Here is a 27,499-nt window from a genome sequence, read left to right as displayed (position 1 = left end):
TTATGGAAGACCGTTACCAGGGTAGATGGGATGTACATATGATGGCTGACTATTGCTGGAGCATCAAACGTGATTGTCCTCAAGTTAAACACTCCAGAAAAAGCTATAAATGTACATTTTTACCTTAAATACTTGCATATATATATAAATATATATATATCCTTTGTAAAAAACATGATAGTGTTAAAAAACATATTTGTCATGCCTATTTCTTATATATTTCATTTTTTGTTCATATTTGTACTATTTAAAAAAAAAAAAAAACTTTTTAGGTACAGTAGTTTACATATTTTTGAGAAGACAAAAATCCTATAGTTCAAAAACTTGACGTGATAGAGAAAAACTGAGATCATTTCTGGATTCAGCATCCAAAAATTAATTAAGAACAGTTGTCTGACCTAACTCCTAAAAAATTGCGTTCCCCAGTTTTGTGGACTGCCACGGGTGTCCTACTGGGTTTGACACCAGGGGCAGTGGAACATGACAGAGTAAAGTCAAAACTAGGGTAATTTCTAATCCTAGATTGCTGGGTGACAAAATCAACAAATACAATGAAAGGAGGGAATGATACATTATGATTTTGTTTATACCGTGAACCACATGTAATTGACTTTTCTTGTAGGTTGTAAGGAAGTTTCTGTACTATCTGATTGACACCCTTAGCGGTGTCTAAAAATGCCAATCCGGGCAAATCTTCTTGCTCCTGGGCAACCTGTAGCTCAATCAATAAATCACTCAGTTCTCTAAGCTTTTGATAACCTTTAGGACCTATCTTAGGAAAATCATCAATTCTTTTATATAAAGCATTCTCTATGACTTCTACTGTCCCGTAGCATTCATCAAGTCTTTCCCACACTTTACATAGACCTGTGCGAGGATGCTTTACATTAATGTCTCTAGGTCTTTTGGCATGTTCGACCAACTCACTTCCGAGCCACTTTACTAGGAGATCTAACTCCTCACTACAAGAAATGGCGTTCCGCAATGAGGCTCTCCATGACCTATAGTTCTCGGGTGTGTCAGTGAACTTTACAAGTCCTTTTGTAACCAGTTCTCGGCAGGCAAAAAACTTTGCAAAGTCCATGATGGCTCCATCAGTGCTGGCACGAGCCGGCGTGTTGTAGTCATGCCTAGTGTGTGGTGTATCACCATACCTGTAAGACGCTTCTGACTCCGGAGAGTCTGTGCAGTACCTTCTCGGTGAAGAAGGTGGCTCTTTAAAGCGGGATGGGAGCTGTACCTTCTCAGTGGAACAGTAACTGTGGTCAACATCTCTGTGCTGGACGTCTCCTCGCCTATGGTAATGAAGTTCGAGGTTGGATCTCTGGTAATCGGCATGGGTTGATCGATATGATGCGTCAGGGCTGTCATCCATGCCGAAATGTTGACGGACGTACTCTGTCACTTGCTGCGCTGGATCTTGCTGCTCTAGATCTGGTCCGAGAATGCTGCTGCGTCTCTCAGAATCTGGATTCTTCATAGCTTCCAAACACTCAGCCTTAGCTATTGCAGCTCCTGTCTCTTTGTCTGCCACAAGTCTTTCTCTCTCTGCCTGCAAACGTGCGGCTTCCAACTCTTGCTCTCTTTGTCTCAGCTTTAGATGCATCTCTCGTTCGGCAAAGAGGATCTTGCTTTGGCTGCATCGGCCTCGGCATAAGCAACAGCCGCAAGCTCTGCTATTGACGACCTGCCAGAACTTGCTCATAACCTCATTTTGAGTGAGGATGTGCTGTTTCGAGACATTGTGCGCTTAGCTGCGTACTGCTGAGTATACTGGCGGGAAACAGTCTATGCGTAGCGGCTTCCACGTGGCGGGAATGGTGTAGCACTTGTTGGTGGGCTGCACTCTCATACTGCGGCTGTATGGCGGTTGCTGTGATACCCGTATGCGAAGCAGTGTGGGTGTTAGCGGTCCTGTACAGTCTATGCAATCACCGCGTGCGACCGGTGGCCCTTTACTGAGCCCTCGGCTTTTATTCCCTGTGACTGTATGGCGGCTGCTGTAATACCCATATGCAGTGCAGTCTGGGTGATAGCGTTACCATACAGCCTGTGTAACCACCGCCTGCGACCGGCTGTTCCGTTTTTACTGGACCCTGGACTCTTGTCCCCTGTGGCTGTATGGCGGCTGTTGTAGTACCCATATGCGGAGCAGTCAGGGTGATAGCGGTCCCTTACAGCCTCTATTCACTATCGCAGGCATCTAGCATCTGTTCTACTGTTCTGCCTTCATACACGTTGACACGGTGTGCACTCTAGCATACTGTATAAACCACCTACTATCTTCCAAAATAAGTAGACCGTTCTCTATAGTCTAATTTGTTTATTCGGTGAAGACTATATGTGGCGCCCCTGAGGCTCAGTCGCCACAGAGGTACTGCACCTTCTCCTAAGGTGTAGTGCCCCACCATCCAGGTAAGGCGGGAACTCCTGACCACACTCCAACACTAGCATCCCACACAACAGGGTAGTTCAGCACAACCACATTGCGGCTCCATGCTTAGAAAGTAGTAGAGCACCTTTGGTGGTTCCCTGCTTGGAACACTGGACGTGCTGGGAGGTGGGTGGAGTTAAGATACATAAAAGATTGGGGATGTTTAGGATGACAGATTAGTCTGACAGAAGGTCAGTTGGGAGAAGGTCACTCAGACAGGAGTGAGGATCCCTGGAAGAAGGGATGGAGGAAGGAGTGCTGCAGCTGCCTCAGTGATCTGAGCCAGCTGGCACAGGAAAGGAACAGAAGGAGAAAGACGTAGAACTGTAACCTAAGATTCCATAAGAAAGAAAGATAAGTACGGAACGAAGGAGTAAAGAGAACAGAGTGGACCTGGGTTAGAGGAAGAACCCTGCCTAAAGGTTCAAAGCGCAAGGCCGGGGCCCGGTCCCCGAGGTTGTATGGACACTTATGGTTCTGCAGCAGACACCGGTGGAGTAGTCGGCTGTAAAGGCACTGCTCCCATCTAAGACTTGGGGCACAACAGCAACTGAATAGAGAGTCGGGACTCAGGAGAAGGGAGTCCCCAAAGCAGGCTACAGCAGTCTGCCGTACAAGTAAGGTTCTTGGGAACATCTGTCAGGAGGAATTCCAGTGTAACTCAGTACTAGGAGATCTTCACACAAATAGGCGCTATAGAGGAGACGTTCAGAAAGGTACATGTTGGTGGAGTGTAGGAAGAGAGGGTCCTATCTTGCCTGGAGGTTGGCTGAGTCTCTGACCCGGAGGACACGGCACGGAGGCAGGCACCTGAGTGCACTACAGACTGTGAGTAAAGCTTTGGAACTGCAAGCCCTGGTGTTCTCCATTCATTCTTGCGCCAACACCACTACATCTGGGTACCAGCTTCTACACCGCTTGCACCTCTCCTCTAAGTCCTCCTCTACACTGCCCTGGGGCTACAGCTTCACCTGTGGGGAGCTACACCATCTAGGCTGCAACACACCACCAGCCCCAGAGTATCTGCATGCAGCGTCGGCCTAACATCTCATTTGCCGAACACCACAGGTGGCGTCACAAACTATTCCTATAAACCAATACATTAACCACCATTACTTGGGCGCCCAGGGCCACGGACCGGGTCACAGCTGCTGTGACACATTCCCCCTGACACCGGCCCGGTACCGAGTACCCCACGGCCCTGGGAGGGCGATCCATATAGAACATGTGGTAAAACTATAAATAATACAAATGACATGGGTAAGTATTGGGGAGATGATCACACAGCTAATACAATTACAGGAAGTATACAGTGTGATGCAAACTTTACATAGAATATACAGGTGTCTAATTACATCTGCTGTGCACTGGTTACTATACAGTTAATAACATCTCTGTAACACTGCATTGCAAAAAAAGACATTAATCTTACCAGATATGCTTTACCCGGATAACGAACTCAAGTTGAGGAGGTACAGGAGGACAAATAAACACGTGCGTCCCATGAAATACACAGAAGAAAATGGCATCTTCCTCCTCCCAGAAAACATTGCTTCAATCCCACATGCAACACTCTGTTAAAGACACAGGCTATAAAGCTATTTAAGACACAGCTATAAATTCAGCCACCACTAGATGGTGCTAACTAAACCAGCACATAATACAAACATATTTACCCTATATTCAGAGGGCAGAACAAAAATGTAAATTGTTCTTTTAGTCTACAAACTTCTGACAACATGTCTCCAAATTTCCAAGCAATACATTTTTTTTTTTTCTGAAAAGGAGAAATGGTCAAAATTAAAATAAAAAACCCAGTGCTTTCAGACCTCAAATAATTCAACGAAAATAAGTTCATAATCATTTAGAAACACCAATACTAATGTTTTAACTCAGGAAATGTGAGTTCAGAAATCAATATTTTGTAGAATAACCATGATTTTTAATCACAGCTTTTATGTGTCTTGACATGCTTTCCACCAGTCTATCACACTGCTTCTGGCTCAAAAATGTAAGCAGTTCTTCTTTGTTTGATGGCTGGTGACTATCCATCATCCTCTTGATTACATTACAGAGGTTTTCAATGGGGTTCAGGTTTAGAGAAGGGGCTGCCCATGACAGGATTTTAATGTGGTGGTCTCTTGATTTTTGCCAGAGCTGTATATCGCTAATTCTGGTATATGTCACTTGTCCTGGGCCCCATCCTGGTATATATATCTTTGTGAAAAAGTGTTTGCCCCGTGCCTGTTTTCCTATTCTTTTGCATGTTTGTCAAAATTTAAATGTTTCAGATCACCAAACCAATTTAAATATTAGACAAAAATAACACAAGTAAACACCAAATGCAGTTTTTACCTGAAGGTCTTTATAATTAATCCCTTAACCCTCTGAGCTTTTTTTCGGTTTTGCGTTTTCGTTTTTCGCTTCCCTCATTTCCAGAGCCATAATTTTTTTTTATTTTTACATCAATATCGCCATGTGAGGGCTATTTTTTTGTGGAACGAGTTGTACTTTTGAAGGTCACCATTGGTTTTACCATGTCGTGTACTAGAAAACGGGAATAAATTCCAAGTGCGGTGAAATTGCAAAAAAAAGTGCAATCCCACATTTGTTTTTTGTTTGGCTTTTTTGCTAGGTTCACTAAATGCTAAAACTGACCTGCCATTATGATTCTCCAGGTCATTACGAGTTCATAGAAAAAAAAGAAACTAGACATGTTTGTTTAAGTGGTGAAAAAAAATTCCAAAGTTTGGTAAAAAAAAAAAATTGTGCCATTTTCCGATACCTGTAGAGTCTCCATTTTTCGTGATCTCGGGATGGATGAGGGCTTATTTTTTGCTTGCTGAACTGACGTTTTTAATGATACCATTTTGGTGCAGATATGATCTTTTGATCGACCCTTCTATATCATCCATTATTGCATTTTACTGCAATGTCGCGGTGACCAAAAAACGTAATTCTGGAGTTTTGACTTTTTTTCTCTCTACGCCGTTTAGCGATCAGGTTTATCCTTTTCTTTTCTTGATAGAGCGGGCGATTCTGAACTTGGCGATACCAAATATGTGTATGTTTGATTTTTTTTATTTTATTTTGAATGGGGCGAAAGGGAGGTGATTTGAACTTTTATATTTTTAAACATTTTTTTTTTACTTTTGCCATGCTTCAATAGTCTACATAGGAAACTAGACACTGGCACAACTCGATCGGCTCAGCTGCATAAGGCGATGAGCAGATCGCCTCTATGTAGCTGAATTACTGACTTGCTATGAGCGCCGACCACTGGGTAGCGCTAATAGCAATTCGACACAGACAACCATAGAGGTCTCCAGGAGACCTCAGGTTGTCATGCCGACACACTGGCGTGGGTCACCAGTATGTATATTTCCGGCCCGATGGCCGGAGGCGCCATTTAAATGCCGCTGTCAGAGTTTGACAGCGGTATTTAACTAGTTAATACCCATGGGTGGATCATGATTCCACCTGCGGCTGTTGCGGGCACATGTCAGCTGTTCAAAACAGCTGACATGTCCCAGGAAAGATGTGGGCTCAGTGCCAGTGTTAGGCGTCGGATTCCTGCAGCTACACAACAGGAATCCAGAGTTCCTCTGCCTCTCCACTGAGCATGCTCACAAGACGATCTCCCATTGGAGGTCGGGAGTCACGTGCTCAGGTCCTTCTCCAGACCTGATTGGTCCATCTCAGAGATCTGGAAGGTCCCGGCAGTGCACGGCTATAAAAGGCCAATAGACTCAACTTGCTAGATGTGTGAATGGTGATGGATGTATGATTCCGGTGAATGACTTATTAAGATTCCCCTCCCTCTGATATTACGCATGTGGATAGGGAACTAATTAATTAATGGTGCTATATAAATAAATAATGTTTTTATTTAAGGCTTCCAATACCATGATGGTGAACATCAACAGGAGGCACTCAGTACAGAGTCTAGTAAGTCAATTACTTAATTTATATGACAAAAGATTCACATTTTGTAAAATATCCCCCTTCATGCAGAAATATGCCCCATCATGATCTCCTTCATGTAGAAATGCCCCATCATGATCCCCTTCATGCAGAAATATTCCCCATCATGATCCCCTTCATGTAGAAATGTAGAAATTGCCCATTGCACCACCTTCATCATTTCCTCCTGCCCAGTGTCAGGCAGCTGCCACCAAAGCAAATAGGGTCATGGGATGCATTAGAAGAGGTCTGGGGACACGAGATGAAAACATAATTCTCCCTCTGTACAAATCACTCGTCAGACCACACTTGGAGTATTGTGTGCAATTTTGGACACTGGTGCTCAAGAAAGACATTACTGAACTTGAAAGGGTTCAAAGGCGGGCTACTAAAATGATAAATGGAGTTGGTTCACTACAATACCCAGAAAGGTTATCAAAATTAGGTCTATTTATTCTAGAAAAGAGAAGACTTGGGGGAGACTTAATATATATGTACAAGTATATCAGAGGGCAATACAGAGATCTCTCCAATGAACTGTTTGTACCAAGGACTGTGACAAGATCAAGGGGGCATTCTCTTCGTTTGGAGGAAAGACAATTTCTGCACCAGCATAGAAGAGGGTTCTTTACGGTAAGAGCAGTGAGGCTCTGGAATTCTCTTTCTGAGGAAGTGGTGATGGCCAACTCACTGAATGAATTTAAGAAAGGAATGGATGCTTTTCTTGTGAGTAAAAGTATAGAAAGTTACGAATAACAGAATATTATAGGTAGATGGTTGACCCAGCTTAGGGGAAGGAATTTTTTTCCCTATGGAGAAAATTGGCTTCTACTCTGTGGGTTTTTTGCCTTCCCCAGGATCAACAATGCAGAACAACTGCACTAAAAATAGGCTGAACTAGATGGACATAAGGTCTTCCTTCAGCCTTCAAAACTATGTTACTATGTTACTATCACCCCATCATTGCCCTCTCCCCCCACCATCGTTGCCCTCTCCCCATCACTCCCATCATTGGCCCTCTCACCATCACTCCGATCATTGGCCCTCTCCTCATCACTCCGATCATTGGCCATCTCCCCATCACTGCCATCTTTGGCCCTCTCCCCATCACTCCCGTCATTGGCCCTCTCCCCATTACTCCTGTCATTGGCCCTCTCCCCATTACTCCTGTCATTGGCCCTCTCCCCATCACTCCTATCATTGGCCCTCTCCCTATCATTGGCCCTCTCCCCATCATTGGCCCTCTCCCCATCACTTCCATCATTGGCCCTCTCCAAATCACTCCCATCATTGGCCCTCTCCCCATCACTGGCCCTCTCCCCATCACTCCAGCAGCTTCACTGGCACACACTCATACCACAGCACCCTAACTGACACACACACACACACATACACACACACACCAAAGCAGATTCACTGGCATGCACACACACCCACACACCACAGCAGCTTCAGTGGCACACACACACATGCAACCACACACCACAGCAGCTACACTGGCACACACACACACGCATCCACACACCCACCCACCACAGCATCTTCACTGACACTCACACACACACCACAGCAGCTTCACTGCCACAGTGGCCACACTCACCTCTCCGCGTACCGGCAGCTTCCTTACTCTCACTGGCACAGCGGCTGCAGAGCTGAATGATGTCATCCAGCCTTGGCCGCGCCGCTCAATGTGTGAGGCAGGAAGCTGCAGCTCCGAGCTCCAGAACAAGCATGAGGCGATGCCGCGTGCCATCTGAGAGGGCTCTGCTTGCCCTCTCTGGCACGCATGCCATAGGTTCGCCATCAGTGGCCTAGGACAACTCATAAAATCCCATGGCTTCCAGTACCACCTGTTTGCGAATTACACTTAGATCTACTTCTCTGGCCCAGATGTCACCTCTGCTGTCCAGAATCCCAGATTGTCTATCAGCCATATCTTCCTTCTTCACCTTTCGCTTCCTAAAACTCAATGTAGACAAAACTGAACTCATTATCTTTCCTTCATCTCACATATCTTCCCTACCCGTTCTATCTATTATGGTAAACGGCATCAATCTCTCTCCCGTACCTGCAATCCGCTGCCTTGGAGTAACTCTCGACTCTTCCCTGTACTTAGAATCATAGAATCGTAGAGTTGGAAGGGACCTCCTGGGCCATCTGGTCCAACCCCCTGCTCAAAGCAGGATTCGCTAAATCATCCCAGTCAGATGTCTGTCCAGCCTCTGTTTGAAGACTTCCATTGAAGGAGAACTCACCACTTCTCGTGGCAGCCTGTTCCACTCATTGATCACTCTAACTGTCAAAAAGTTTTTTCTAATATCTAATCTGTGTCTCTTCCCATTCAGTTTCATCCCATTGCTTCTAGTCTTTCCTTGTGCAAATGAGAATAAAGTTGATCCTTCTACAATGTGACAGCCCTTTAGATATTTGTAGACAGCTATTAAGTCTCCTCTCAGTCTTCTCTTTTGCAAACTAAACATTCCCAAATCCTGCAACCTTTCCTCATAAGACAGGGTTTGCAGACCGGTCACCATTCTGGTCGCTCTTTTCTGAACTTGCTCCAGTTTGTTGATGTCTTTTTTAAAATGTGGTGCCCAAAACTGGACACAATATTCCAGATGAGGTCTGACCAAAGAGGAGTAGAGGGAAATAATGACTTCACGTGATCTAGACTGTATGCTTCTGTTAATACATCCTAGAATTGCATTTGCCTTTTTTGCTGCTGCATCACACTGTTGACTCATATTCAGTCTGTGATCTATTAGTATACCCAAGTCTTTTTCACATGTGCTGTCACTTAGCCCTATTCCTCCCATTCTATATATGCTTTTTTCATTTTTATTGCCCAGATGTAGTACTTTGCATTTCTCCCTGTTAAAAACCATTCTGTTAGTTGCTGCCCACTTCTCCAGTTTTTTTAAATCTTTTTGAATCCTCTCTCTCTCTTCTCTAGTATTAGCTATCCCTCCTAGCTTTGTGTCATCAGCAAATTTAATCAGTTTACCCTCAATTCCTTCATCTAAATCGTTGATAAAGATGTTGAACAATACAGGGCCCAGGACAGAGCCCTGTGGTACCCCACTTGAGACATTCTTCCAACTGGATGTGCAGCCATTTACGACCACTCTTTGGGTCCGATCACTAAGCCAGTTATGAATCCACCTAACAGTTGCCTTGTCCATTCCATACTTAGTCATTTTTTCAATAAGGATTGTATGAGAGACTTTGTCAAATGCTTTGCTGAAGTCAAGATATACTATATCTACAGCATTTCCTTGATCCACCCAATCAGTGATACCGTCATAGAAGGAAATTAAGTTAGTCTGACATGACTTATTAGTTAGAAACCCATGCTGACTCTGTTTAATCACTTCATTCTTATCCAGGTATTGACATACATGTTGTTTAATAATTTGTTCAAAGATCTTTCCTGGTATAGAAGTCAGACTCACCGGCCTATAGTTGCCTGGGTCCACCTTCTTCCCCTTTTTGAAGATAGGAACATTTGCTCTTCTCCAGTCTTCTGGCACTTCTCCTGTTCTCCAAGAATTTTCAAAGATTATGGAGAGGGGTTCAAAAATTTCTTCTGCTATCTCCTTCAGTACTCTGGGGTGTAATTCATCTGGACCTGGAGACTTGAATTCATTTAGGTTAGCTAAGTGTTTCCTCACTATCTTTCTGTTTATAGATATCCTGGATTCTTCTATTCCCTTAATAGGACAGTGAATAACAGTTGATGTTGCATTTCCTTTCTGAGAGAAAACAGATGCAAAATAGGAATTTAAAAGTTCAGCCTTCTCAACATCCTGTCTTACCATTTCATCATTTTCATCCTGTAAAAATCCTATAGCATCTTTGACTTTTCTTTTACTTTTGACATATCCCCAAAATCCTTTATTATTGCTTTTGACATCTCTTGCAAGCCTCAGTTCATTTTCAGCTTTAGATAATCTGATTTGTGCCCTGCAGGTTCTGCAGACAGCATTATATTCTTCTTTAGATATGCCTCCCTCTTTCCATTTTATAAACATTTTTTTCTTCCTTTTTAGCATGTGCTTAAGTTCTGTGTTCACCCATCCTGGTTTCCTTAAATGCTTCCTATTCTTCCCTCTTTTCGGAATTGTTAACAACTGTGCTTTGAGAATTTCATTTTTCAAGATTTCCCATCCTTCCTGGACATTTTTGTCTTTAAGGATATCCAGCCATTGGATCCCTCCAATTCTCTTTCTGAATCCCTTAAAATCTGCCTTTCTGAAATCTAACCTTGATGTCTGAGTCTTCACAGGTCTTCCGCCTCTAGTTATCCAAAATTCTAAAATAGCATGGTCGCTACCTCCTAGGGTCCCAGCCACTTTTACCTCCTCAACCATTTCCTCCCTGTTTATAAGGATTAGATCCAAGGTAGCCAAACCACACGTCCAAACTCTTGCCACCTCCTGTCGCCTCCAACTCAAAAATATTTCCAGAATCCATCTCTTCCTCAGCCCTCAATCTACTCTAAAACATGCCCTCCTCATCTCCCACCTTGACTACTGCAACACTCTCCTCTGTGGCCTCCCTGCTAACTCTCTTGCACCACTCCAGTCTGTCCTCAACTCTATTGCCCGACTAATCCACCTCTCTCCTCTCTACTCCCTTGTCTCTCCCCTCTGCAAATCCCTCCACTGACTCCCAATTCCCCAACGAATCCAGTTCAAACTACTAACTGACCTACAAAGCCATCCACAACCTGTCCCCTCCCTATAACTCTGAACTAATCTCACAATATCTTCCCTCACATAATCTTCGATCCTCCCAAGACCTCCTACTCTCCTCCACACTTATTTGTTCCTCACACAACCGCCTCCAAGATTTCTCCCGACTATCCCCTATCCTCTGGAATTCCATGCCTCAACATGTCCGATTGTCCACCACCCTCGGATCCTTCAAACGGAACCTGAAAACTCATCTCTTCAGGAAAGCTTAAAGCCTACAATAACCATTCTGCCGCCTCACCACCGCCCGAGCTGCCGCCCCATCACCACCAGAGCTGCTGCACCCCCGACCTGCTGTCTCTTCCCCATTATCCTGTAGAATGTTAGTCCGCAAGGACAGGGTCCTTTCCCCTTTGTACCAGTCTGTCATTGTATATTTGATTACTGTTAACAATATCTATAACTTTGTATGTAACCCCTTCTCATGTACGGTACCATGGAATTAATGGTGCTATATAAATAAATAATAATAATAATAATAATAATAATAAAAAATGATCCTTTTTTATATTGACTTCTTATTGTTTTTATTTAAGGCTTCCAACACCATGATGGTGAACATCAACAGGAGGCAATCAGTACAGAGTCTAGTAAGTCAATTACTTCATTTTTATGACAAAAAATTCACATTTTGTAAAATATTGCCCCTGGAAGAAGCTGAGCGAAACGCACGTCAGGTTGGGGGAACACTGTGCCAATCTCTTCTCATGCAGGGATTGATTTATTAATGAAAGGTATACCCAGTCTCTCACTATATCATATTTATTATTGCATGTCACTCATTGCTGCACTTTATATCTAGCACATAGTAGGTTATTTCATATGGTGGAAAGCACATACAGTATATATCCATATTGGACATAATTCATTAATTCCACAGTACTTTACAGACATATGCTGTTACTCCCCCAAAAATACCATTCTCTAGCTCTCTTGTATATTCTTACCTGGCTATATCTGTGTCTCTAATGTAAGGCATATTTTTAATATATTTTTATCTATATCGTATTTAATAAAGATTTAATGATTATATTTTTTGGGTAGCTCACTTCTTTCTGCCTTTCGGCTCATTCTAGTCCCAGGCTGTCATGTTGTTTAGTCTTAATTGAAATGGTATGTAACAGTTACATTTAATAAACAGTTTGCTGAACAGTTCTTCAAACATATTCGAACACCAGAGGGGTATCTAGGGGGGCAGCCGGGGCATGTGCCCAGGGTGCATCCGGCCGGGGAGGTGCAGTCGGGCCACCTAATGTGGCGGTCCAAAGTGTCCCCCCTGGCAGCTGCATTCTGCATTCTGTCAAGCTCAGAAGATGCATTGCGCCGGCCACAGTATTCAATTGCGATTGCATCGTACAGATATGAGAACAATTGAAGCTCTGCCCGCAGGTCAGAGCGATGTCGGCAGCATGACTAGGTTGTGTGATTATGCTGGTGACATCAGTAACCGATGTGGAACGCATTGGTCATAAGTGCTCTGCGTTAGTGCAGCTGAAGACACCAAGACTGCAGACTTTCATCTCAAACATGGACAAGCCCTTTAATTAAAAAATGAAGCCCTGTAGTATGCTACTGCTAACAGCGTGTAATATACTCACTGTCAGCATTCAGCCCTGCAGGTTCCAGCAGTCATCACATGACCACTTCACTTATATGCGATTTTCATACTTACTGACACACTGTCACATAACAACGAGCTTCTCTTCCTGCTTCTCTTAGTTTTTCCCTGAACACTGAATTAGGGCGAACAGGTCATCAGCACCTCACTAAGTGTGCAAATTCTATATGTGCTTGGGAGGGATGGGACGCCAAACTGAATTCTTGCCCCGGGTGCCACAAAACCTAGATATACCTCTGCTGAACCCTACTTAATTCAATGGGAGGCAAAATGAAACGAATAGACAACACCTTCAGGGGGGCTAAAAAGCTGCTAAAACAGCTCATATTAGGGGCAAATACCAGGAAAAGTAGCATCAATTGACCCAGAGTACAAAATAGTGTAATTTTGCAGCATGGATGCATGGGACAGGGCCTGGACCACTATTTCTATCTGAAACATTAACCAGTAACAGGTGGTTGAGTGACAGGTGTAGGCCTGGTGCTCTGAGAGGTCTGCCAAATTCAGGCAACACACATGAAGGAGACCCAACTTGGAGTCCAAACATTTTCCAAAATTAGAGGCAAACACCAGTAAAAGTGGCATTAAATGAACCAAAGTACAAAGGCACAGCAGAACCAAAGTACAAAGGCACAGCAGCAGTCATGCATGGGCCATGCATGATACAGGGTCTGGCCCAGCATTTAGAGCTTTGAAATGAAATTAAAATTAAGAGGTGGGTGAGGGACCGGTGTAGGTCTGCTATGCTGGGAGATTTGCCAAATTCATGCAACACACATGAAGTAGACCCAACTTGGAGTCCAAACATTTCCAAAAATTAGGGGCAGACAACAGGAAAAGTGGCATCAATTGACCCACAGGAGAAATTTAGTAAAGGCACAGCAGCATTCTGCCATGTTCCATGCATGAGGTATCAGGGTCTGGGCTAGCATTTATAGTTTTTAATTTAAGTTTAAAATAAGATGAGGTGGGTGAGGGACTGGTGTAAGTCTGCTTTGCTGGGAGCCCTGATACCTCATGCAACAGCTCACACGGCTTTTCTGCTCAGCCACCCTCAGGTGCCACAAATATCAACTTTGTCAACTACTATTGTTAGAAAGATGTAAGGATAGTAACACAGGTAGTTGACAGAAAGTAAGTGCAGGCCTGCCATTCTGAGAGCTCTACTGCTACAAGCAATACACATGAAGGAAACCTAGCTTGGAGTACAAACATTTCTCAAAATTATTACCACACACCACAAAAGTGGCATCAATTTCCCGAGAGTAGAAATAGTATAACTGCAGGTTTTTTTTAAACTTCGGTAACTGTATGGCAGTGATCCCCAACTTTTCTGACTTAGAGAGCCACATTCATCTCTAAGAGAGGTTCGTGGGCCACATCCAGCTCCTGCCCCCCTCACAGTAGTGGCAACCAAAGCCACCATTATGGATATAATAATAACCAAAGCTTTTCCACAGAAATCACCCCAAAGCACTATACCAAAGATCCAGTGGTCCCCACAATATCCCCATTCAGTATTCTCCCATCCAGCACTCCCAATACACTGTCACATCCATCTTCATGCAACTCCTTTGACAGGTAGAATCATCCTGTCTCCAGTGTACCATACTTAAATTATCTCTAAACCCCTAAGAACTGTATATGTGCATCCAGATCTGCTCTTCTGTGCAGGGCTGCTCACGTAAATCACTATTGTGAGATGTGCTCCTCATACCTGTTTGCCAGACCTGGAGCTAATGCACCAAGTTGGCAGACAGCCGCAAGCCACAATTCACGGGACCACGAGCCACATGTGGCTCCCGAGCTACAGGTTGGGGACCCCTGCTGTACGGTCTACTCAACTTTCTTAGGCAGCTGCACAGCTGTAGTATTATTATTATTATGGCACCATTTATTCCATGGCGCTTTACATGTGAAAAGGGTAGAACGGCTTGTGCAGTAGTATGACGGAGCGATGGTTAGTGTAGGTTGTAGGCTTGTCTTCAGGTTACCTTTGAAGGTTCTCATGGTAGGTCAGAGTACGATATGTTGTGGTAGAGAGTTCCAGAGAAGAGGGGATCTACGGGAGAAATCTGATATGCAATAGTGGGAAGGTGTGATAAAAGGGGAGTAGAGAAGGAGATCTTGTGATGATCAGAGGTTGCGTGCAGGTAAGTACCGAGAGAGTAGGTCACAGATGTATGGAGGAGACAGGTTGTGGATGGCTTTGTATGCCAAAGTTAGAGTTTTGAACAGGAATCGCTGAGCAAAGGGGAGTCAGTGCAGGGATTGATTGAGGGGAGGAGTCAGGGAACAGTGGGGTGACAGGTACATTAGTCGGGCAGCAGAGTTTAGGATAGATTTGATGAGTGCGAGAGCATTAGAAGGAAGGCCACAGAGCAGAAGGTTGCAGTAGGTTAAGCGGGAGAGGAGGAAGGCATGCAGCATGCACTAGCTTTTTGGCAGATTCATGGTTGAGGAATGTGCGGATCTGTGACATATTTCTGAGCTAGAGTAAGCAGGAAGGGGACAATGTGCAGCCATTGACGTTGATGGATAGGTCAGGTAAAATTGAACAAGAGCAGATGAAGCTTGAGCAAAGAATGATAGTAAATATACAGAGTACATCACAGATTAAAAACATATGTGACATGCACAAATGTGAACAAGTCGGTTAGACAGTGTTCACACCACCCACTGACTGAAACACAACAAGAAAACACAAAATGACAAATTTGCAAAAATACTCTGCAGTAAAAAAATGACAGTAATCAGCAAGTGCTGGATAACAAATACAGGGTATTTAGTCGATACGTTTTTTGCAAAAAATGTACACCAAGCTGCTACACCTCGTCACGGTAACCGTTCACGGATCAGTCCCTATCTAATGTATTTAAAACCTGAACATGTGAACAGTGTCTAAATGAACAGGATATAGACAGGCACCTCCTAGTATGGGCTCGTGGTGTAAGACAGCTCATTTATGTGCATGTCACACAAGAGAGGTGTGGGGTCTCCCAAACCATGCTAAGCAAGGAAAAAATGGATTAAAAACATATGTGCAAAAAACGTATCAACTAAATACCCTGTATTTGTTATCCAGCACTTGCTGATTACTGTCATATTTTTTACTGCAGAGTATTTTTGCAAATTTGTCATTTTGTGTTTTCTTGTTGTGTTTCAGTCAGTGGGTGGTGTGAACACTGTCCGTCTGACTTGTTCACATTTGTGCATGCCACATATGTTTTTAATCCATTTTTGCCTTGCGTAGCATGGTTTGGGAGACCCCACCCCTCTCTTGTGTGACATGCACATAAATGAGCTGTCTTACACCACGAGCCCATACTAGGAGACGCCTGTCTGTATCCTGTTCATTTAGACACTGTTCACATGTTCAGGCTTTAAATACATTAGATAGGGACTGATCCGTGAAGGGTTACCGTGACTAGGTGGAGCAGCTTGGTGTACATTTTTTGCAAAAAATGTATCGACTAAATACCCTGTATTTGTTATCCAGCACTTGCTGATTACTGTCATATTTTTTACTGCAGTGTTTTTGCAAATTTGTCATTTTGTGTTTTCTTGTTGTGTTTCAGTCAGTGGGTGCTGTGAACACTGTCCGACCAACTTGTTCACATTTGTGCATGTCACATATGTTTTCAATCCGTTTTTTCCTTGCTTAGCATGGTTTGGGAGACCCCACCCCTCTCGTGTGACATGCACATAAATGAGCTGTCTTACACCACGAGCCCATACTAGGAGGCACCGGTCTCAAGAAAAAAGAGGGGGAGAAGCCAGCGCTGCTTGTGGTCAGAACGTAATACAAAAAGTGTGAAAACACACATAGGTTTCAATCTGTATTCAAAAATGAGACATTTAGCAAAAAATTGATCAATTGTTTGAGCTACCCCGCCACGTCAAGGCAGTCTCGTATGGGGAGTCCTACTCTACGTTTTTTATATTCGCTGTGCCATTACGGCCTCCTAAATGTATAAAAGCAAGACCTCATTACATGCACACTGTACCTCAAGCATTTCAGAATCGCTCCTATGGCACCAGAGAGGACAAGCGCAGGTAAAGATTAGCCAGGTCCAAGCAGACATTTCAGGTCCAACCTCCACACTGCCTGTCCAGCACCACATGATAAAGGACGATCCAGGCCCAGATACAGGTGCGTAATCAAATAAAGCCTAGGGCAGGGCAGGGCTGCCGTTTAATGTGAACAGCAGCCTAGATCAATCACTAAGAAAACAGAAAGAATGGCGTACATGACCCAGCGCGCACGGCTACAGTGGTGGTCAGCCACAAAACCAATATCAAGAAAAAAGAGGGGGAGAAGCCAGCGCTGCTTGTGGTCAGAACGTAATACAAAAAGTGTGAAAACACACATAGGTTTCAATCTGTATTCAAAAATGAGACATTTAGCAAAAAATTGATCAATTGTTTGAGCTACCCCGCCACGTCAAGGCAGTCTCGTATGGGGAGTCCTACTCTACGTTTTTTATATTCGCTGTGCCATTACGGCCTCCTAAATGTATAAAAGCAAGACCTCATTACATGCACACTGTACCTCAAGCATTTCAGAATCGCTCCTATGGCACCAGAGAGGACAATGTCGTCATGGACCTGGCTAATCTTTACCTGCGCTTGTCCTCTCTGGTGCCATAGGAGCGATTCTGAAATGCTTGAGGTACAGTGTGCATGTAATGAGGTCTTGCTTTTATACATTTAGGAGGCCGTAATGGCACAGCAAATATAAAAAACGTAGAGTAGGACTCCCCATACGAGACTGCCTTGATGTGGCGGGGTAGCTCAAACAATTGATCAATTTTTTGCTAAATGTCTCATTTTTGAATACAGATTGAAACCTATGTGTGTTTTCACACTTTTTGTATTACGTTCTGACCACAAGCAGCGCTGGCTTCTCCCCCTCTTTTTTCTAGGAGGCACCGGTCTGTATCCTGTTCATTTAGACACTGTTCACATGTTCAGGTTTTAAATACATTAGATAGGGACTGCTCCGTGAAGGGTTACCGTGATGAGGTGGAGCAGCTTGGTGTACATTTTTTGCAAAAAACGTATCGACTAAATACCCTGTATTTGTTATCCAGCACTTGCTGATTACTGTCATATTTTTTACTGCAGAGTATTTTTGCAAATTTGTCATTTTGTGTTTTCTTGTTGTGTTAGAGTACATCACAGGTAAATATTGCAAGAACGTGCAAACAAAATCACCATAAAAGAGTAAATTACACTGAAAATAATGCCATCCAATTCAATCTCTAAACCTTTTAATATGGTGATCAGAAGCACTTAGAAAGTGCTAATGCATAAGTGCAAAACAGAGCCACTTAAGAGAATATAAAAAGAGTAGGAAAGTATTATATTGCATGGAAAGTATTATATTGCATGAAAAGATGAAGAGAACACTAGTAATGATGGGTAAAGGGCTACCACAGAAGTCAATAAATCATATGATATGTGTACTAAGTAATACTCAACTGAGGTGCTTAAGTTGAATTGTTCATGCTGAAATATGATTACGCTGACAACTCATGCAATGTACTATGAGACTTGTATATACCAATTGATGAAACAGCATGAAAAATGTCTGAGAAGATCTGATATTGAAAACAGCAATAAAGTGCAAATGCAGGAGAGAAATATAACATACTGTATACTCAGATAGTAGATGGTATACATGTATGGACAAATGTATAAGGGCTCTTTGAGTTGAAGTGATACCTGGATGGTTGACCTGCACAAGCGGAAACCCCAATGTGCGCTTCGCAGTTGCTTCTTCCTGGGTGGGTACTACTACTGCTAATAAAAATTTAAATGTACGTTATAATATTGTTTGTGAATGCATTATCATTTTGAAGCTTTCTGTACTTTTTTTTTACAACAGATAATAGCATCGACTGATATAAGTATCCAAAAATCTTTCCTCAAAAAACCCATTGCCTGCATCTTTAGAATTTTGGGTACCCCCAGTATAAATGGAGCACAGTACCATATATTATACAATACTTTTTTGCAGAGCATCTCAAACCCATTTTACACTGAACTAAAATTTAAACGCAACACTTTTGCTTTTGCTGACATTTTTCATGAGCTGAAATCAAAGATCTAAGACTTTTTCTATGTACACAAAAGGCCTTTTTCTCTCAAACATTGTTAACAAATTTATCTAAATCTGTCTTGGTGAGCTCTTCTCCTTTGCCGATATAATCCATCGACCTCACAGATGTGGCATATCAGGATACTGATAAGACAGCATGATTATTGCACAGGTGTGGCATATCCAGATGCTGATTAGACAGCATGATTATTGCGCATATGTGGCATATCCAGATGCTGATTAGACAGCATGATTACTGCACAGGTCTGGCATTTCCAGATGCTGATTAGACAGCATGACTATTTCACATACTGTATGTGGCATATCCAGATGCTGATTAGACAGCATGATTATTGCACAGGTGTGGCATACTCAGATTCTGATTAGACAGCATGATTATTGCACAGGTCCGGCATATCCAGATGCTAATTAGGCAGCATGATTATTGCACAGGTGTGGCATATCAGGATGCTGATTAGACAGCATGATTATTGCACAGTTGTGGCATATGCAGATTTGGATTAGGCAGCATGATTATTGCACAGGTCTGGCATTTCCAGATGCTGATTAGACAGCATGATTATTGCACAGGTCTGGCATATCCAGATGCTGATTAGACAGCATGATTATTGCACAGGTGTGCATTAGGGTGGCCAACATACAAGGCCACTCTAATATGTGAAGTTTTACAGTATTGGGAGGTTCCGGGGGTCAGTAAACCAGTCAGTATCTGATGTGAGCACTTTTTGCCGCAATTTAAAATTTTGATAGATCTGCCTTTTACAGATCTGGTGATATCAAATGTTTTTTTTCATTTATATTTAATAGTAATGCAGTAATGTAATTCATTATTCATTTTTCATGTTTGCATGGTTTGGCATTACAGTGTGCTTCCTTTTTTGCTTGAATGTATATGAGTTGGTGACTCTAGCTAAAGAACCTGTTCACACTATGCTTATACTTGGATGTGATGGTCAGTTTTTGAAATTTGCATTCATTTACCTTCTGACTGAGCACTCCACCTGTTAGCTGCAGGCGTTTTTAATCAAACCAGGGCCATTTCCCCTCCACAAAGATATAGACTTCAGTCCTTGCAGAGGATTTTTTATAGGTTCCCATTCAGATGGAGACTACAGTCTTAGTGAGGACTGGCATAGAATAGGGACCTGGAAAACGAGAAATGCCTTAACGTGGCTTCCAGGTACACATTACTTGGCCATTTTATGCGCTAAACTTTCTCAATTTTTCATTTTTCAAATTTTTCATTTTTCATATTTCTAATGCAGTAATGCAATTCATTATTCATTTTTCATGTTTGTATGGTTTGGCGTTACAGTGTGCTTCCTTTTTTGCTTGAATGTGTATGAGTTGGTGACTCTAGGTTAAGCACCTGTTTACACTATGCTTATACTTGGATGTGACGGTCAGTTTTTGAAATTGGCTCCGAAGCATGGGCGGCCGGAGCAGAGCCACGGGAACACGAGAAAAGACAGTAGAGTTTCCCAAGATGGCGGCTGCAGCGGTGTCACAAATCGGGAAGCACAAAAGCAAGGGAAACCCGGAGGCACAGCTGAAAACAACCAGGACAGAGCGGGGAGAGGCAGGGGGAACGCGCTTAAGCCCCAAAGGAGACCGCCGGCCGGAATCGTCAGGTGGGGGGCCCTGTGACAGGGATGCTCTTCCAGGGAGACCGCATGGAGCTGGCAAGAGAGGTGGCTGGGTATCTCATGGGAGATATAAAAACCGCAGTGAAGGAGGCGGTAAAAGATGCCCTGGAAGAGATCCGCGAAATTTCAGCGCACCATGCCAGCAGGTTGGAGCACCTGGAACAGAGGGTGTCTGATTTGAAGGATAGAACAATCCAACTTGAATAGGAGCTGGAGACATCCTGGAAACAGGGCACTTGGATGAGGGATAAACTTGAGGACCTAGAAAATAGGTCCCGAAGAAACAACCTGCGATTAGTGGGGCTGCCCGAATCCGTCACATAGCAGCTTAATGACATTTTTGAACAAGAATTACCTAAAGCCCTAGGAGTAGAGTTGAGCGATACCAGCCGATACTTGAAAATATCGGATCGGAATGGATCGGCCGATCTTAAAAAAAAGTATCGGTATCGCCGATTCCGATACCGGGAACCAATGCAAGTCAATGGAGCCAAAATATCGGAATTAAAAAAAACCCTTTTTTTCCTTGTAGGTTAATTCTACATGAAGAAAAACAGCTAAGAATAATGTAGAATATATTGTGGGAGGTGGAGGAGACATTAAAGCCATAGAGGTTTAGCCCAATCAAATGGAATAGCAGGAATTAAACTTTTTTTTTAAAGATGTTAGGAGTTACAAAGATATTGACTATGTTAGCCTCATTTATATTTTGCCAGACATGTATGTCTTCTTCTTCTTTCTTCTTCTTTCTTATTCTTCTTCCTTTTTTTACCTTCTTCTTCTTATTCCTTTTTTTACATTCTTCTTCTTCTTCTTCTTCCTTTTTTTACATTCTTCTTCTTCCTTTTTTTACATTCTTCTTCTTCTTCCTTTTTTAAATTCTTCTACTTCCTTTTTTTACCTTCTTCTTCTTCCTTTTCTTACATTCTTCATATTCTTCTTATTCAACAATTATTATTCTACATATTCAACTTCTTCATCTTCTTCCTATTCTTCTTCATCATATTCTTGTTTGTGTCAGGCATTCCTGTAGTTGTTATCTAGAAAAGTTAGAAGTTTACACCTTCCGTTCTGCCTGTCACAAAAGATTTACAACAGGATTTGTCCGCATTCAGTTTGGCCTGCAGCAGCAGGCCTTTTCCAGGGGCACCACGAGGAGGAACGGACTCACCCCCATACACTGCTTAGTCTTCTTCTGCTTATAAATAAGATAATATCATTTGCTCAGAGTATTAGTCTTATGCTTAATGTTCTTCTGCTTTGTTTTTTTATGCTTCTTTGTCTTCTCTCTCTTGTTGTTCTGCATCTTGGTGGTTGTCTTCCTGTTCTTTGTCCTCTTGAACCAGCTGACGGTACTGGCACCCGGAGGGGCAGCAGAAGGAACAAGAGCCAATGGCACTACCGAGGACCAGCTGACGGTGCTGGAACCCGGTTACTAAGCAGGAGGTACCTGTGCTACAAAGCACTACCAAGGACCAGCAGACGTTGCCGGAACTCGGATACCGAGATGGAGGCACCTAGGCCAAAGGCTCTGACGAGAACCAGCTGACGGTGCTGGAACCCGGAGGGGTAGCATAAGCTGCAAGAGCAAATGGAAATAGCGAGGACCAGCTGACAGTGCTGGCACCCGGAGGGGCAGCAGAAGGAATAAGAGCCAATGGCACAACCGAGGACCAGCTGACGGTGCTGGAACCCGGTTACTAAGCAGGAGGTACCTGTGCTACAAAGCACTACCAAGGACCAGCAGACGTTGCCGGAACTCGGATACCGAGATGGAGGCACCTAGGCCAAAGGCTCTGATGAGAACCAGCTGACGGTGCTGGAACCCGGAGGGGTAGCATAAGCTGCAAGAGCAAATGGAAATAGCGAGGACCAGCTGACAGTGCTGGCACCCGGAGGGGCAGCAGAAGGAATAAGAGCCAATGGCACAACCGAGGACCAGCTGACGGTGCTGGAACCCGGTTACTAAGCAGGAGGTACCTGTGCTACAAAGCACTACCAAGGACCAGCAGACGTTGCCGGAACTCGGATACCGAGATGGAGGCACCTAGGCCAAAGGCTCTGACGAGAACCAGCTGACGGTGCTGGAACCCGGAGGGGTAGCAGAAGTTACCCCTGAAAAGCAAAGTTGGCATGCCGCAAGCTGGCCGCAGTTACCGAATCACACAGTCCTACAGGGGGTGCTTGTCCTACTGGCACTACGGAACAAGACTTTCTTACCAGAACCCGCAGTCCACATAGGAAGCACCTAAACTGCTGGCACCCTAGCCTCGGCTAACCCAACCGCAACACGACATGGCAACTTGGGGTGGCAAACTGACATTGACACTTCCCGGAAACAGCAGGCAGGGCTGGAACCAAGCTGGGCAGGAGGGAGTACCCGTGCCAAAGTCAGTTATGAGCAGCAACTGGCGATGTTGGAGCCCAGGACAAGCACTTAGCAGGCTGAGGCCTGATGTGCTGTCAATTGGGAGGCAGCAGGACAGATTGCCATCAAAACAGCAGGGGAACAGCTGACGTTACTGAACCCCACAAACACAGGAGCTAGTGTTTTACTCTGTGAAGACGGCACTTCCGAGCAACAACTGGCTGTGTTGAAGCCCAGGGACAAGCACGAAGCAGGCTGAGGCTGCATTGAAGAAATTTTAAGATCGGTTTTAGACTTCTACTAATTTTAACCAAGCTCCACTTAGGCCTGTGGCTTCACTGATACTCGTATTTCCCCTGTCCTCCAACCCCGCCAGTTACAGCTCCGAAGTGGCATCTGCACAATCCACACTTGTTCCTGTGTTACAGGTGTTCAGTCCGGTCAGTTAATCCCCTGATGTGTGTCCGGCAATGTCGCCTGCTCTGTCCACATTCCCATAACTAGTTATGGGAATGTGGACAGAGCAGGCGACATTGCCGGACACACATCAGGGGATTAACTGACCGGACTGTTATGGGAATGTGGACAGAGCAGGCGACATTGCCGGACACACATCAGGGGATTAACTGACCGGACTGAACACCTGTAACACAGGAACAAGTGTGGATTGTGCAGACGCCACTTTGGAGCTGTAACTGGCAGGGTTGGAGGACAGGGGAAATACGAGAGACAGTGGAGCCACAGGCCTAATTGGAGCACGGTTAAAAATCAGTAGTGGTACGACTGTGTAGGCAGCAGGAGACTTTGCCATCCACACAGCAGGGGATCAGCTGACGTTATTGAACCCCACTGAGACACGGGAGCAAGTATCTCTTTCCGTGTGGACGGCACTTCCGAGCTACAACTGGCTGTGTTGAAGCCCAGGAAATAGGAGGGTGTAGGCAGAGGCCTACTGTATTTGGAATGTGGAGACAGCAGGAGAGACTGCCATCCACACAGCAGGGGATCAGCTGACGTTACTGAACCCCACTGAGACACGGGAGCAAGTGTCTCTTTCCGTGTGGACGGCACTTCCGAGCTACAACTGGCTGTGTTGAAGCCCAGGAAATAGGAGGGTGTAGGCAGAGGCCTACTGTATTTGGAATGTGGAGACAGCAGGAGAGACTGCCATCCACACAGCAGGGGATCAGCTGACGTTACTGAACCCCACTGAGACACGGGAGCAAGTGTCTCTTTCCGTGTGGACGGCACTTCCGAGCTACAACTGGCTGTGTTGAAGCCCAGGAAATAGGAGGGTGTAGGCAGAGGCCTACTGTATTTGGAATGTGGTGACAGCAGGAGAGACTGCCATCCACACAGCAGGGGATCAGCTGACGTTACTGATCCCCACTGAGACACGGGAGCAAGTGTCTCTTTCCGTGAGGACGGCACTTCCGAGCTACAACTGGCTGTGTTGAAGCCCAGGAAATAGGAGGCTGTAGGCAGAGGCCTACTGTATTTGGAATGTGGAGACAGCAGGAGAGACTGCCATCCACACAGCAGGGGATCAGCTGACGTTACTGAACCCCACTGAGACACGGGAGCAAGTATCTCTTTCCGTGTGGACGGCACTTCCGAGCTACAACTGGCTGTGTTGAAGCCCAGGAAATAGGAGGGTGTAGGCAGAGGCCTACTGTATTTGGAATGCGGAGACAGCAGGAGAGACAGCCATCTCCACAGCAGGGGAACAGCTGGCAGTGCTGAACCCCACTAACACTCGAACGAATGTGTTTGGCTCTGTGGAGACGACACTTCTGAACACCAACTGACGCTGTTGGAGCCCAGGATTAGGCGAGGAGCAGGCTGGGGCCTGTTGCTTTTGGCAGGTGTAGGCAGCAGGAGACTTGCCATCTCCACAGCAGGGGAACAGCTGGCAGTGCTGAACCCCACTAACACTCGAAAGAATGTGTTTGGCTCTGTGGAGACGACACTTCTGAACACCAACTGACGCTGTTGGAGCCCAGGATTAGGCGAGGAGCAGGCTGGGGCCTGTTGCTTTTGGCAGGTGTAGGCAGCAGGAGACTTGCCATCTCCACAGCAGGGGAACAGCTGGCAGTGCTGAACCCCACTAACACTCGAACGAATGTGTTTGGCTCTGTGGAGATGACACTTCTGAACACCAACTGACACTGTTGGAGCCCAGGATTAGGCGAGGAGCAGGCTGGGGCCTGTTGCTTTTGGCAGGTGTAGGCAGCAGGAGACTTGCCATCTCCACAGCAGGGGAACAGCTGGCAGTGCTGAACCCCACTAACACTCGAACGAATGTGTTTGGCTCTGTGGAGACGACACTTCTGAACACCAACTGACGCTGTTGGAGCCCAGGATTAGGCGAGGAGCAGGCTGGGGCCTGTTGCTTTTGGCAGGTGTAGGCAGCAGGAGACTTGCCATCTCCACAGCAGGGGAACAGCTGGCAGTGCTGAACCCCACTAACACTCGAACGGATGTGTTTGGCTCTGTGGAGACGACACTTCTGAACACCAACTGACGCTGTTGGAGCCCAGGATTAGGCGAGGAGCAGGCTGGGACCTGTTGCTTTTGGCAGGTGTAGGCAGCAGGAGACTTGCCATCTCCACAGCAGGGGAACAGCTGGCAGTGATGAACCCCACTAACACTCGAACGAATGTGTTTGGCTCTGTGGAGACGACACTTCTGAACACCAACTGACGCTGTTGGAGCCCAGGATTAGGCGAGGAGCAGGCTGGGGCCTGTTGCTTTTGGCAGGTGTAGGCAGCAGGAGACTTGCCATCTCCACAGCAGGGGAACAGCTGGCAGTGCTGAACCCCACTAACACTCGAAAGAATGTGTTTGGCTCTGTGGAGACGACACTTCTGAACACCAACTGACGCTGTTGGAGCCCAGGATTAGGCGAGGAGCAGGCTGGGGCCTGTTGCTTTTGGCAGGTGTAGGCAGCAGGAGACTTGCCATCTCCACAGCAGGGGAACAGCTGGCAGTGCTGAACCCCACTAACACTCGAACGGATGTGTTTGGCTCTGTGGAGACGACACTTCTGAACACCAACTGACGCTGTTGGAGCCCAGGATTAGGCGAGGAGCAGGCTGGGGCCTGTTGCTTTTGGCAGGTGTAAGCAGCAGGAGACTTGCCATCTCCACAGCAGGGGAACAGCTGGCAGTGCTGAACCCCACTAACACTCAAACGAATGTGTTTGGCTCTGTGGAGACGACACTTCTGAACACCAACTGACGCTGTTGGAGCCCAGGATTAGGCGAGGAGCAGGCTGGGGCCTGTTGCTTTTGGCAGGTGTAGGCAGCAGGAGACTTGCCATCTCCACAGCAGGGGAACAGCTGGCAGTGCTGAACCCCACTAACACTCGAACGAATGTGTTTGGCTCTGTGGAGATGACACTTCTGAACACCAACTGACGCTGTTGGAGCCCAGGATCAGGCGTGGAGCAGGCTGGGGCCTACTGGATTTTGGCATTGTAGGCAGCAGGAGACTTGCCATCTCCACAGCAGGGGAACAGCTGGCAGTGCTGAACCCCACTAACACTCGAACGAATGTGTTTGGCTCTGTGGAGATGACACTTCTGAACACCAACTGACGCTGTTGGAGCCCAGGATCAGGCATGGAGCAGGCTGGGGCCTACTGGATTTTGGCAGGTGTAGGCAGCAGGAGACTTGCCATCTCCACAGCAGGGGAACAGCTGGCAGTGCTGAACCCCACTAACACTTGAACGAATGTGTTTGGCTCTGTGGAGATGACACTTCTGAACACCAACTGACGCTGTTGGAGCCCAGGATCAGGCGTGGAGCAGGCTGGGGCCTACTGGATTTTGGCAGGTGTAGGCAGCAGGAGACTTGCCATCTCCACAGCAGGGGAACAGCTGGCAGTGCTGAACCCCACTAACACTTGAACGAATGTGTTTGGCTCTGTGGAGATGACACTTCTGAACACCAACTGATGCTGTTGGAGCCCAGGATCAGGCGTGGAGCAGGCTGGGGCCTACTGGATTTTGGCAGGTGTAGGCAGCAGGAGACTTGCCATCTCCACAGCAGGGGAACAGCTGGCAGTGCTGAACCCCACTAACACTTGAACGAATGTGTTTGGCTCTGTGGAGACGACACTTCTGAACACCAACTGACACTGTTGGAGCCCAGGATTACGCATGCCGCATGCAGAGGCCAATGGGCAGCGGTTTTTATGGAGGTTGTTGACTACTACTGATTCTAACCATGCTCCACTTAGGCCTCTGGCTTCACTGTCTCTACTATTTACCCTGGCTTCCAACCCCACCAGATACATCTCTGAAGTGGCGTCAGCACAATCTACACTTGTTCCTGTGTTACTGGTGCTCTGTCCCGTCAGTTTATCCCCTGATGTTTGTCCGGCAAGTTCGCCAGCTCTGTACTCATTCCCACTACTGGTTATGGGAATGTGGACAGAGCAGGAGACCTTGCCGGACACACATCAGGGGATAAACTGATGGGACTGAGCCACAGGAACACAGGAACAAGTGTAGATTGTGCTGACGCCACTTCAGAGATGTAGATGGCGGGGTTGGAGGTCAGGGGAAATAGTAGAGACAGTGGAGCCAG

At 45.5% G+C, this 27,499-nt stretch overlaps 1 protein-coding gene across 1 annotated transcript in view; it reads left to right on the top strand.

Annotated features, from left to right (window-relative positions):
* The window catches only part of LOC141091131 (kyphoscoliosis peptidase-like), a 256,972-nt gene that overhangs the window by 22,979 nt on the left and 206,494 nt on the right, over window positions 1–27,499 (top strand). The window contains exons 4-5 of the mRNA XM_073576523.1: window positions 6,329–6,382; window positions 11,688–11,741. Of these exons, the coding sequence (XP_073432624.1) occupies window positions 6,329–6,382; window positions 11,688–11,741 (108 nt within the window). The remainder of the gene's footprint in view (window positions 1–6,328; window positions 6,383–11,687; window positions 11,742–27,499) is intronic.

The sequence above is a fragment of the Dendrobates tinctorius genome, unplaced genomic scaffold, assembly GCF_039654945.1.
Source record: "Dendrobates tinctorius isolate UK_male_01 unplaced genomic scaffold, ASM3965494v1 ptg000049l, whole genome shotgun sequence".
Lineage (NCBI taxonomy): Eukaryota > Metazoa > Chordata > Amphibia > Anura > Dendrobatidae > Dendrobates > Dendrobates tinctorius.
This window is presented reverse-complemented; position numbering and strand designations above follow the sequence as displayed.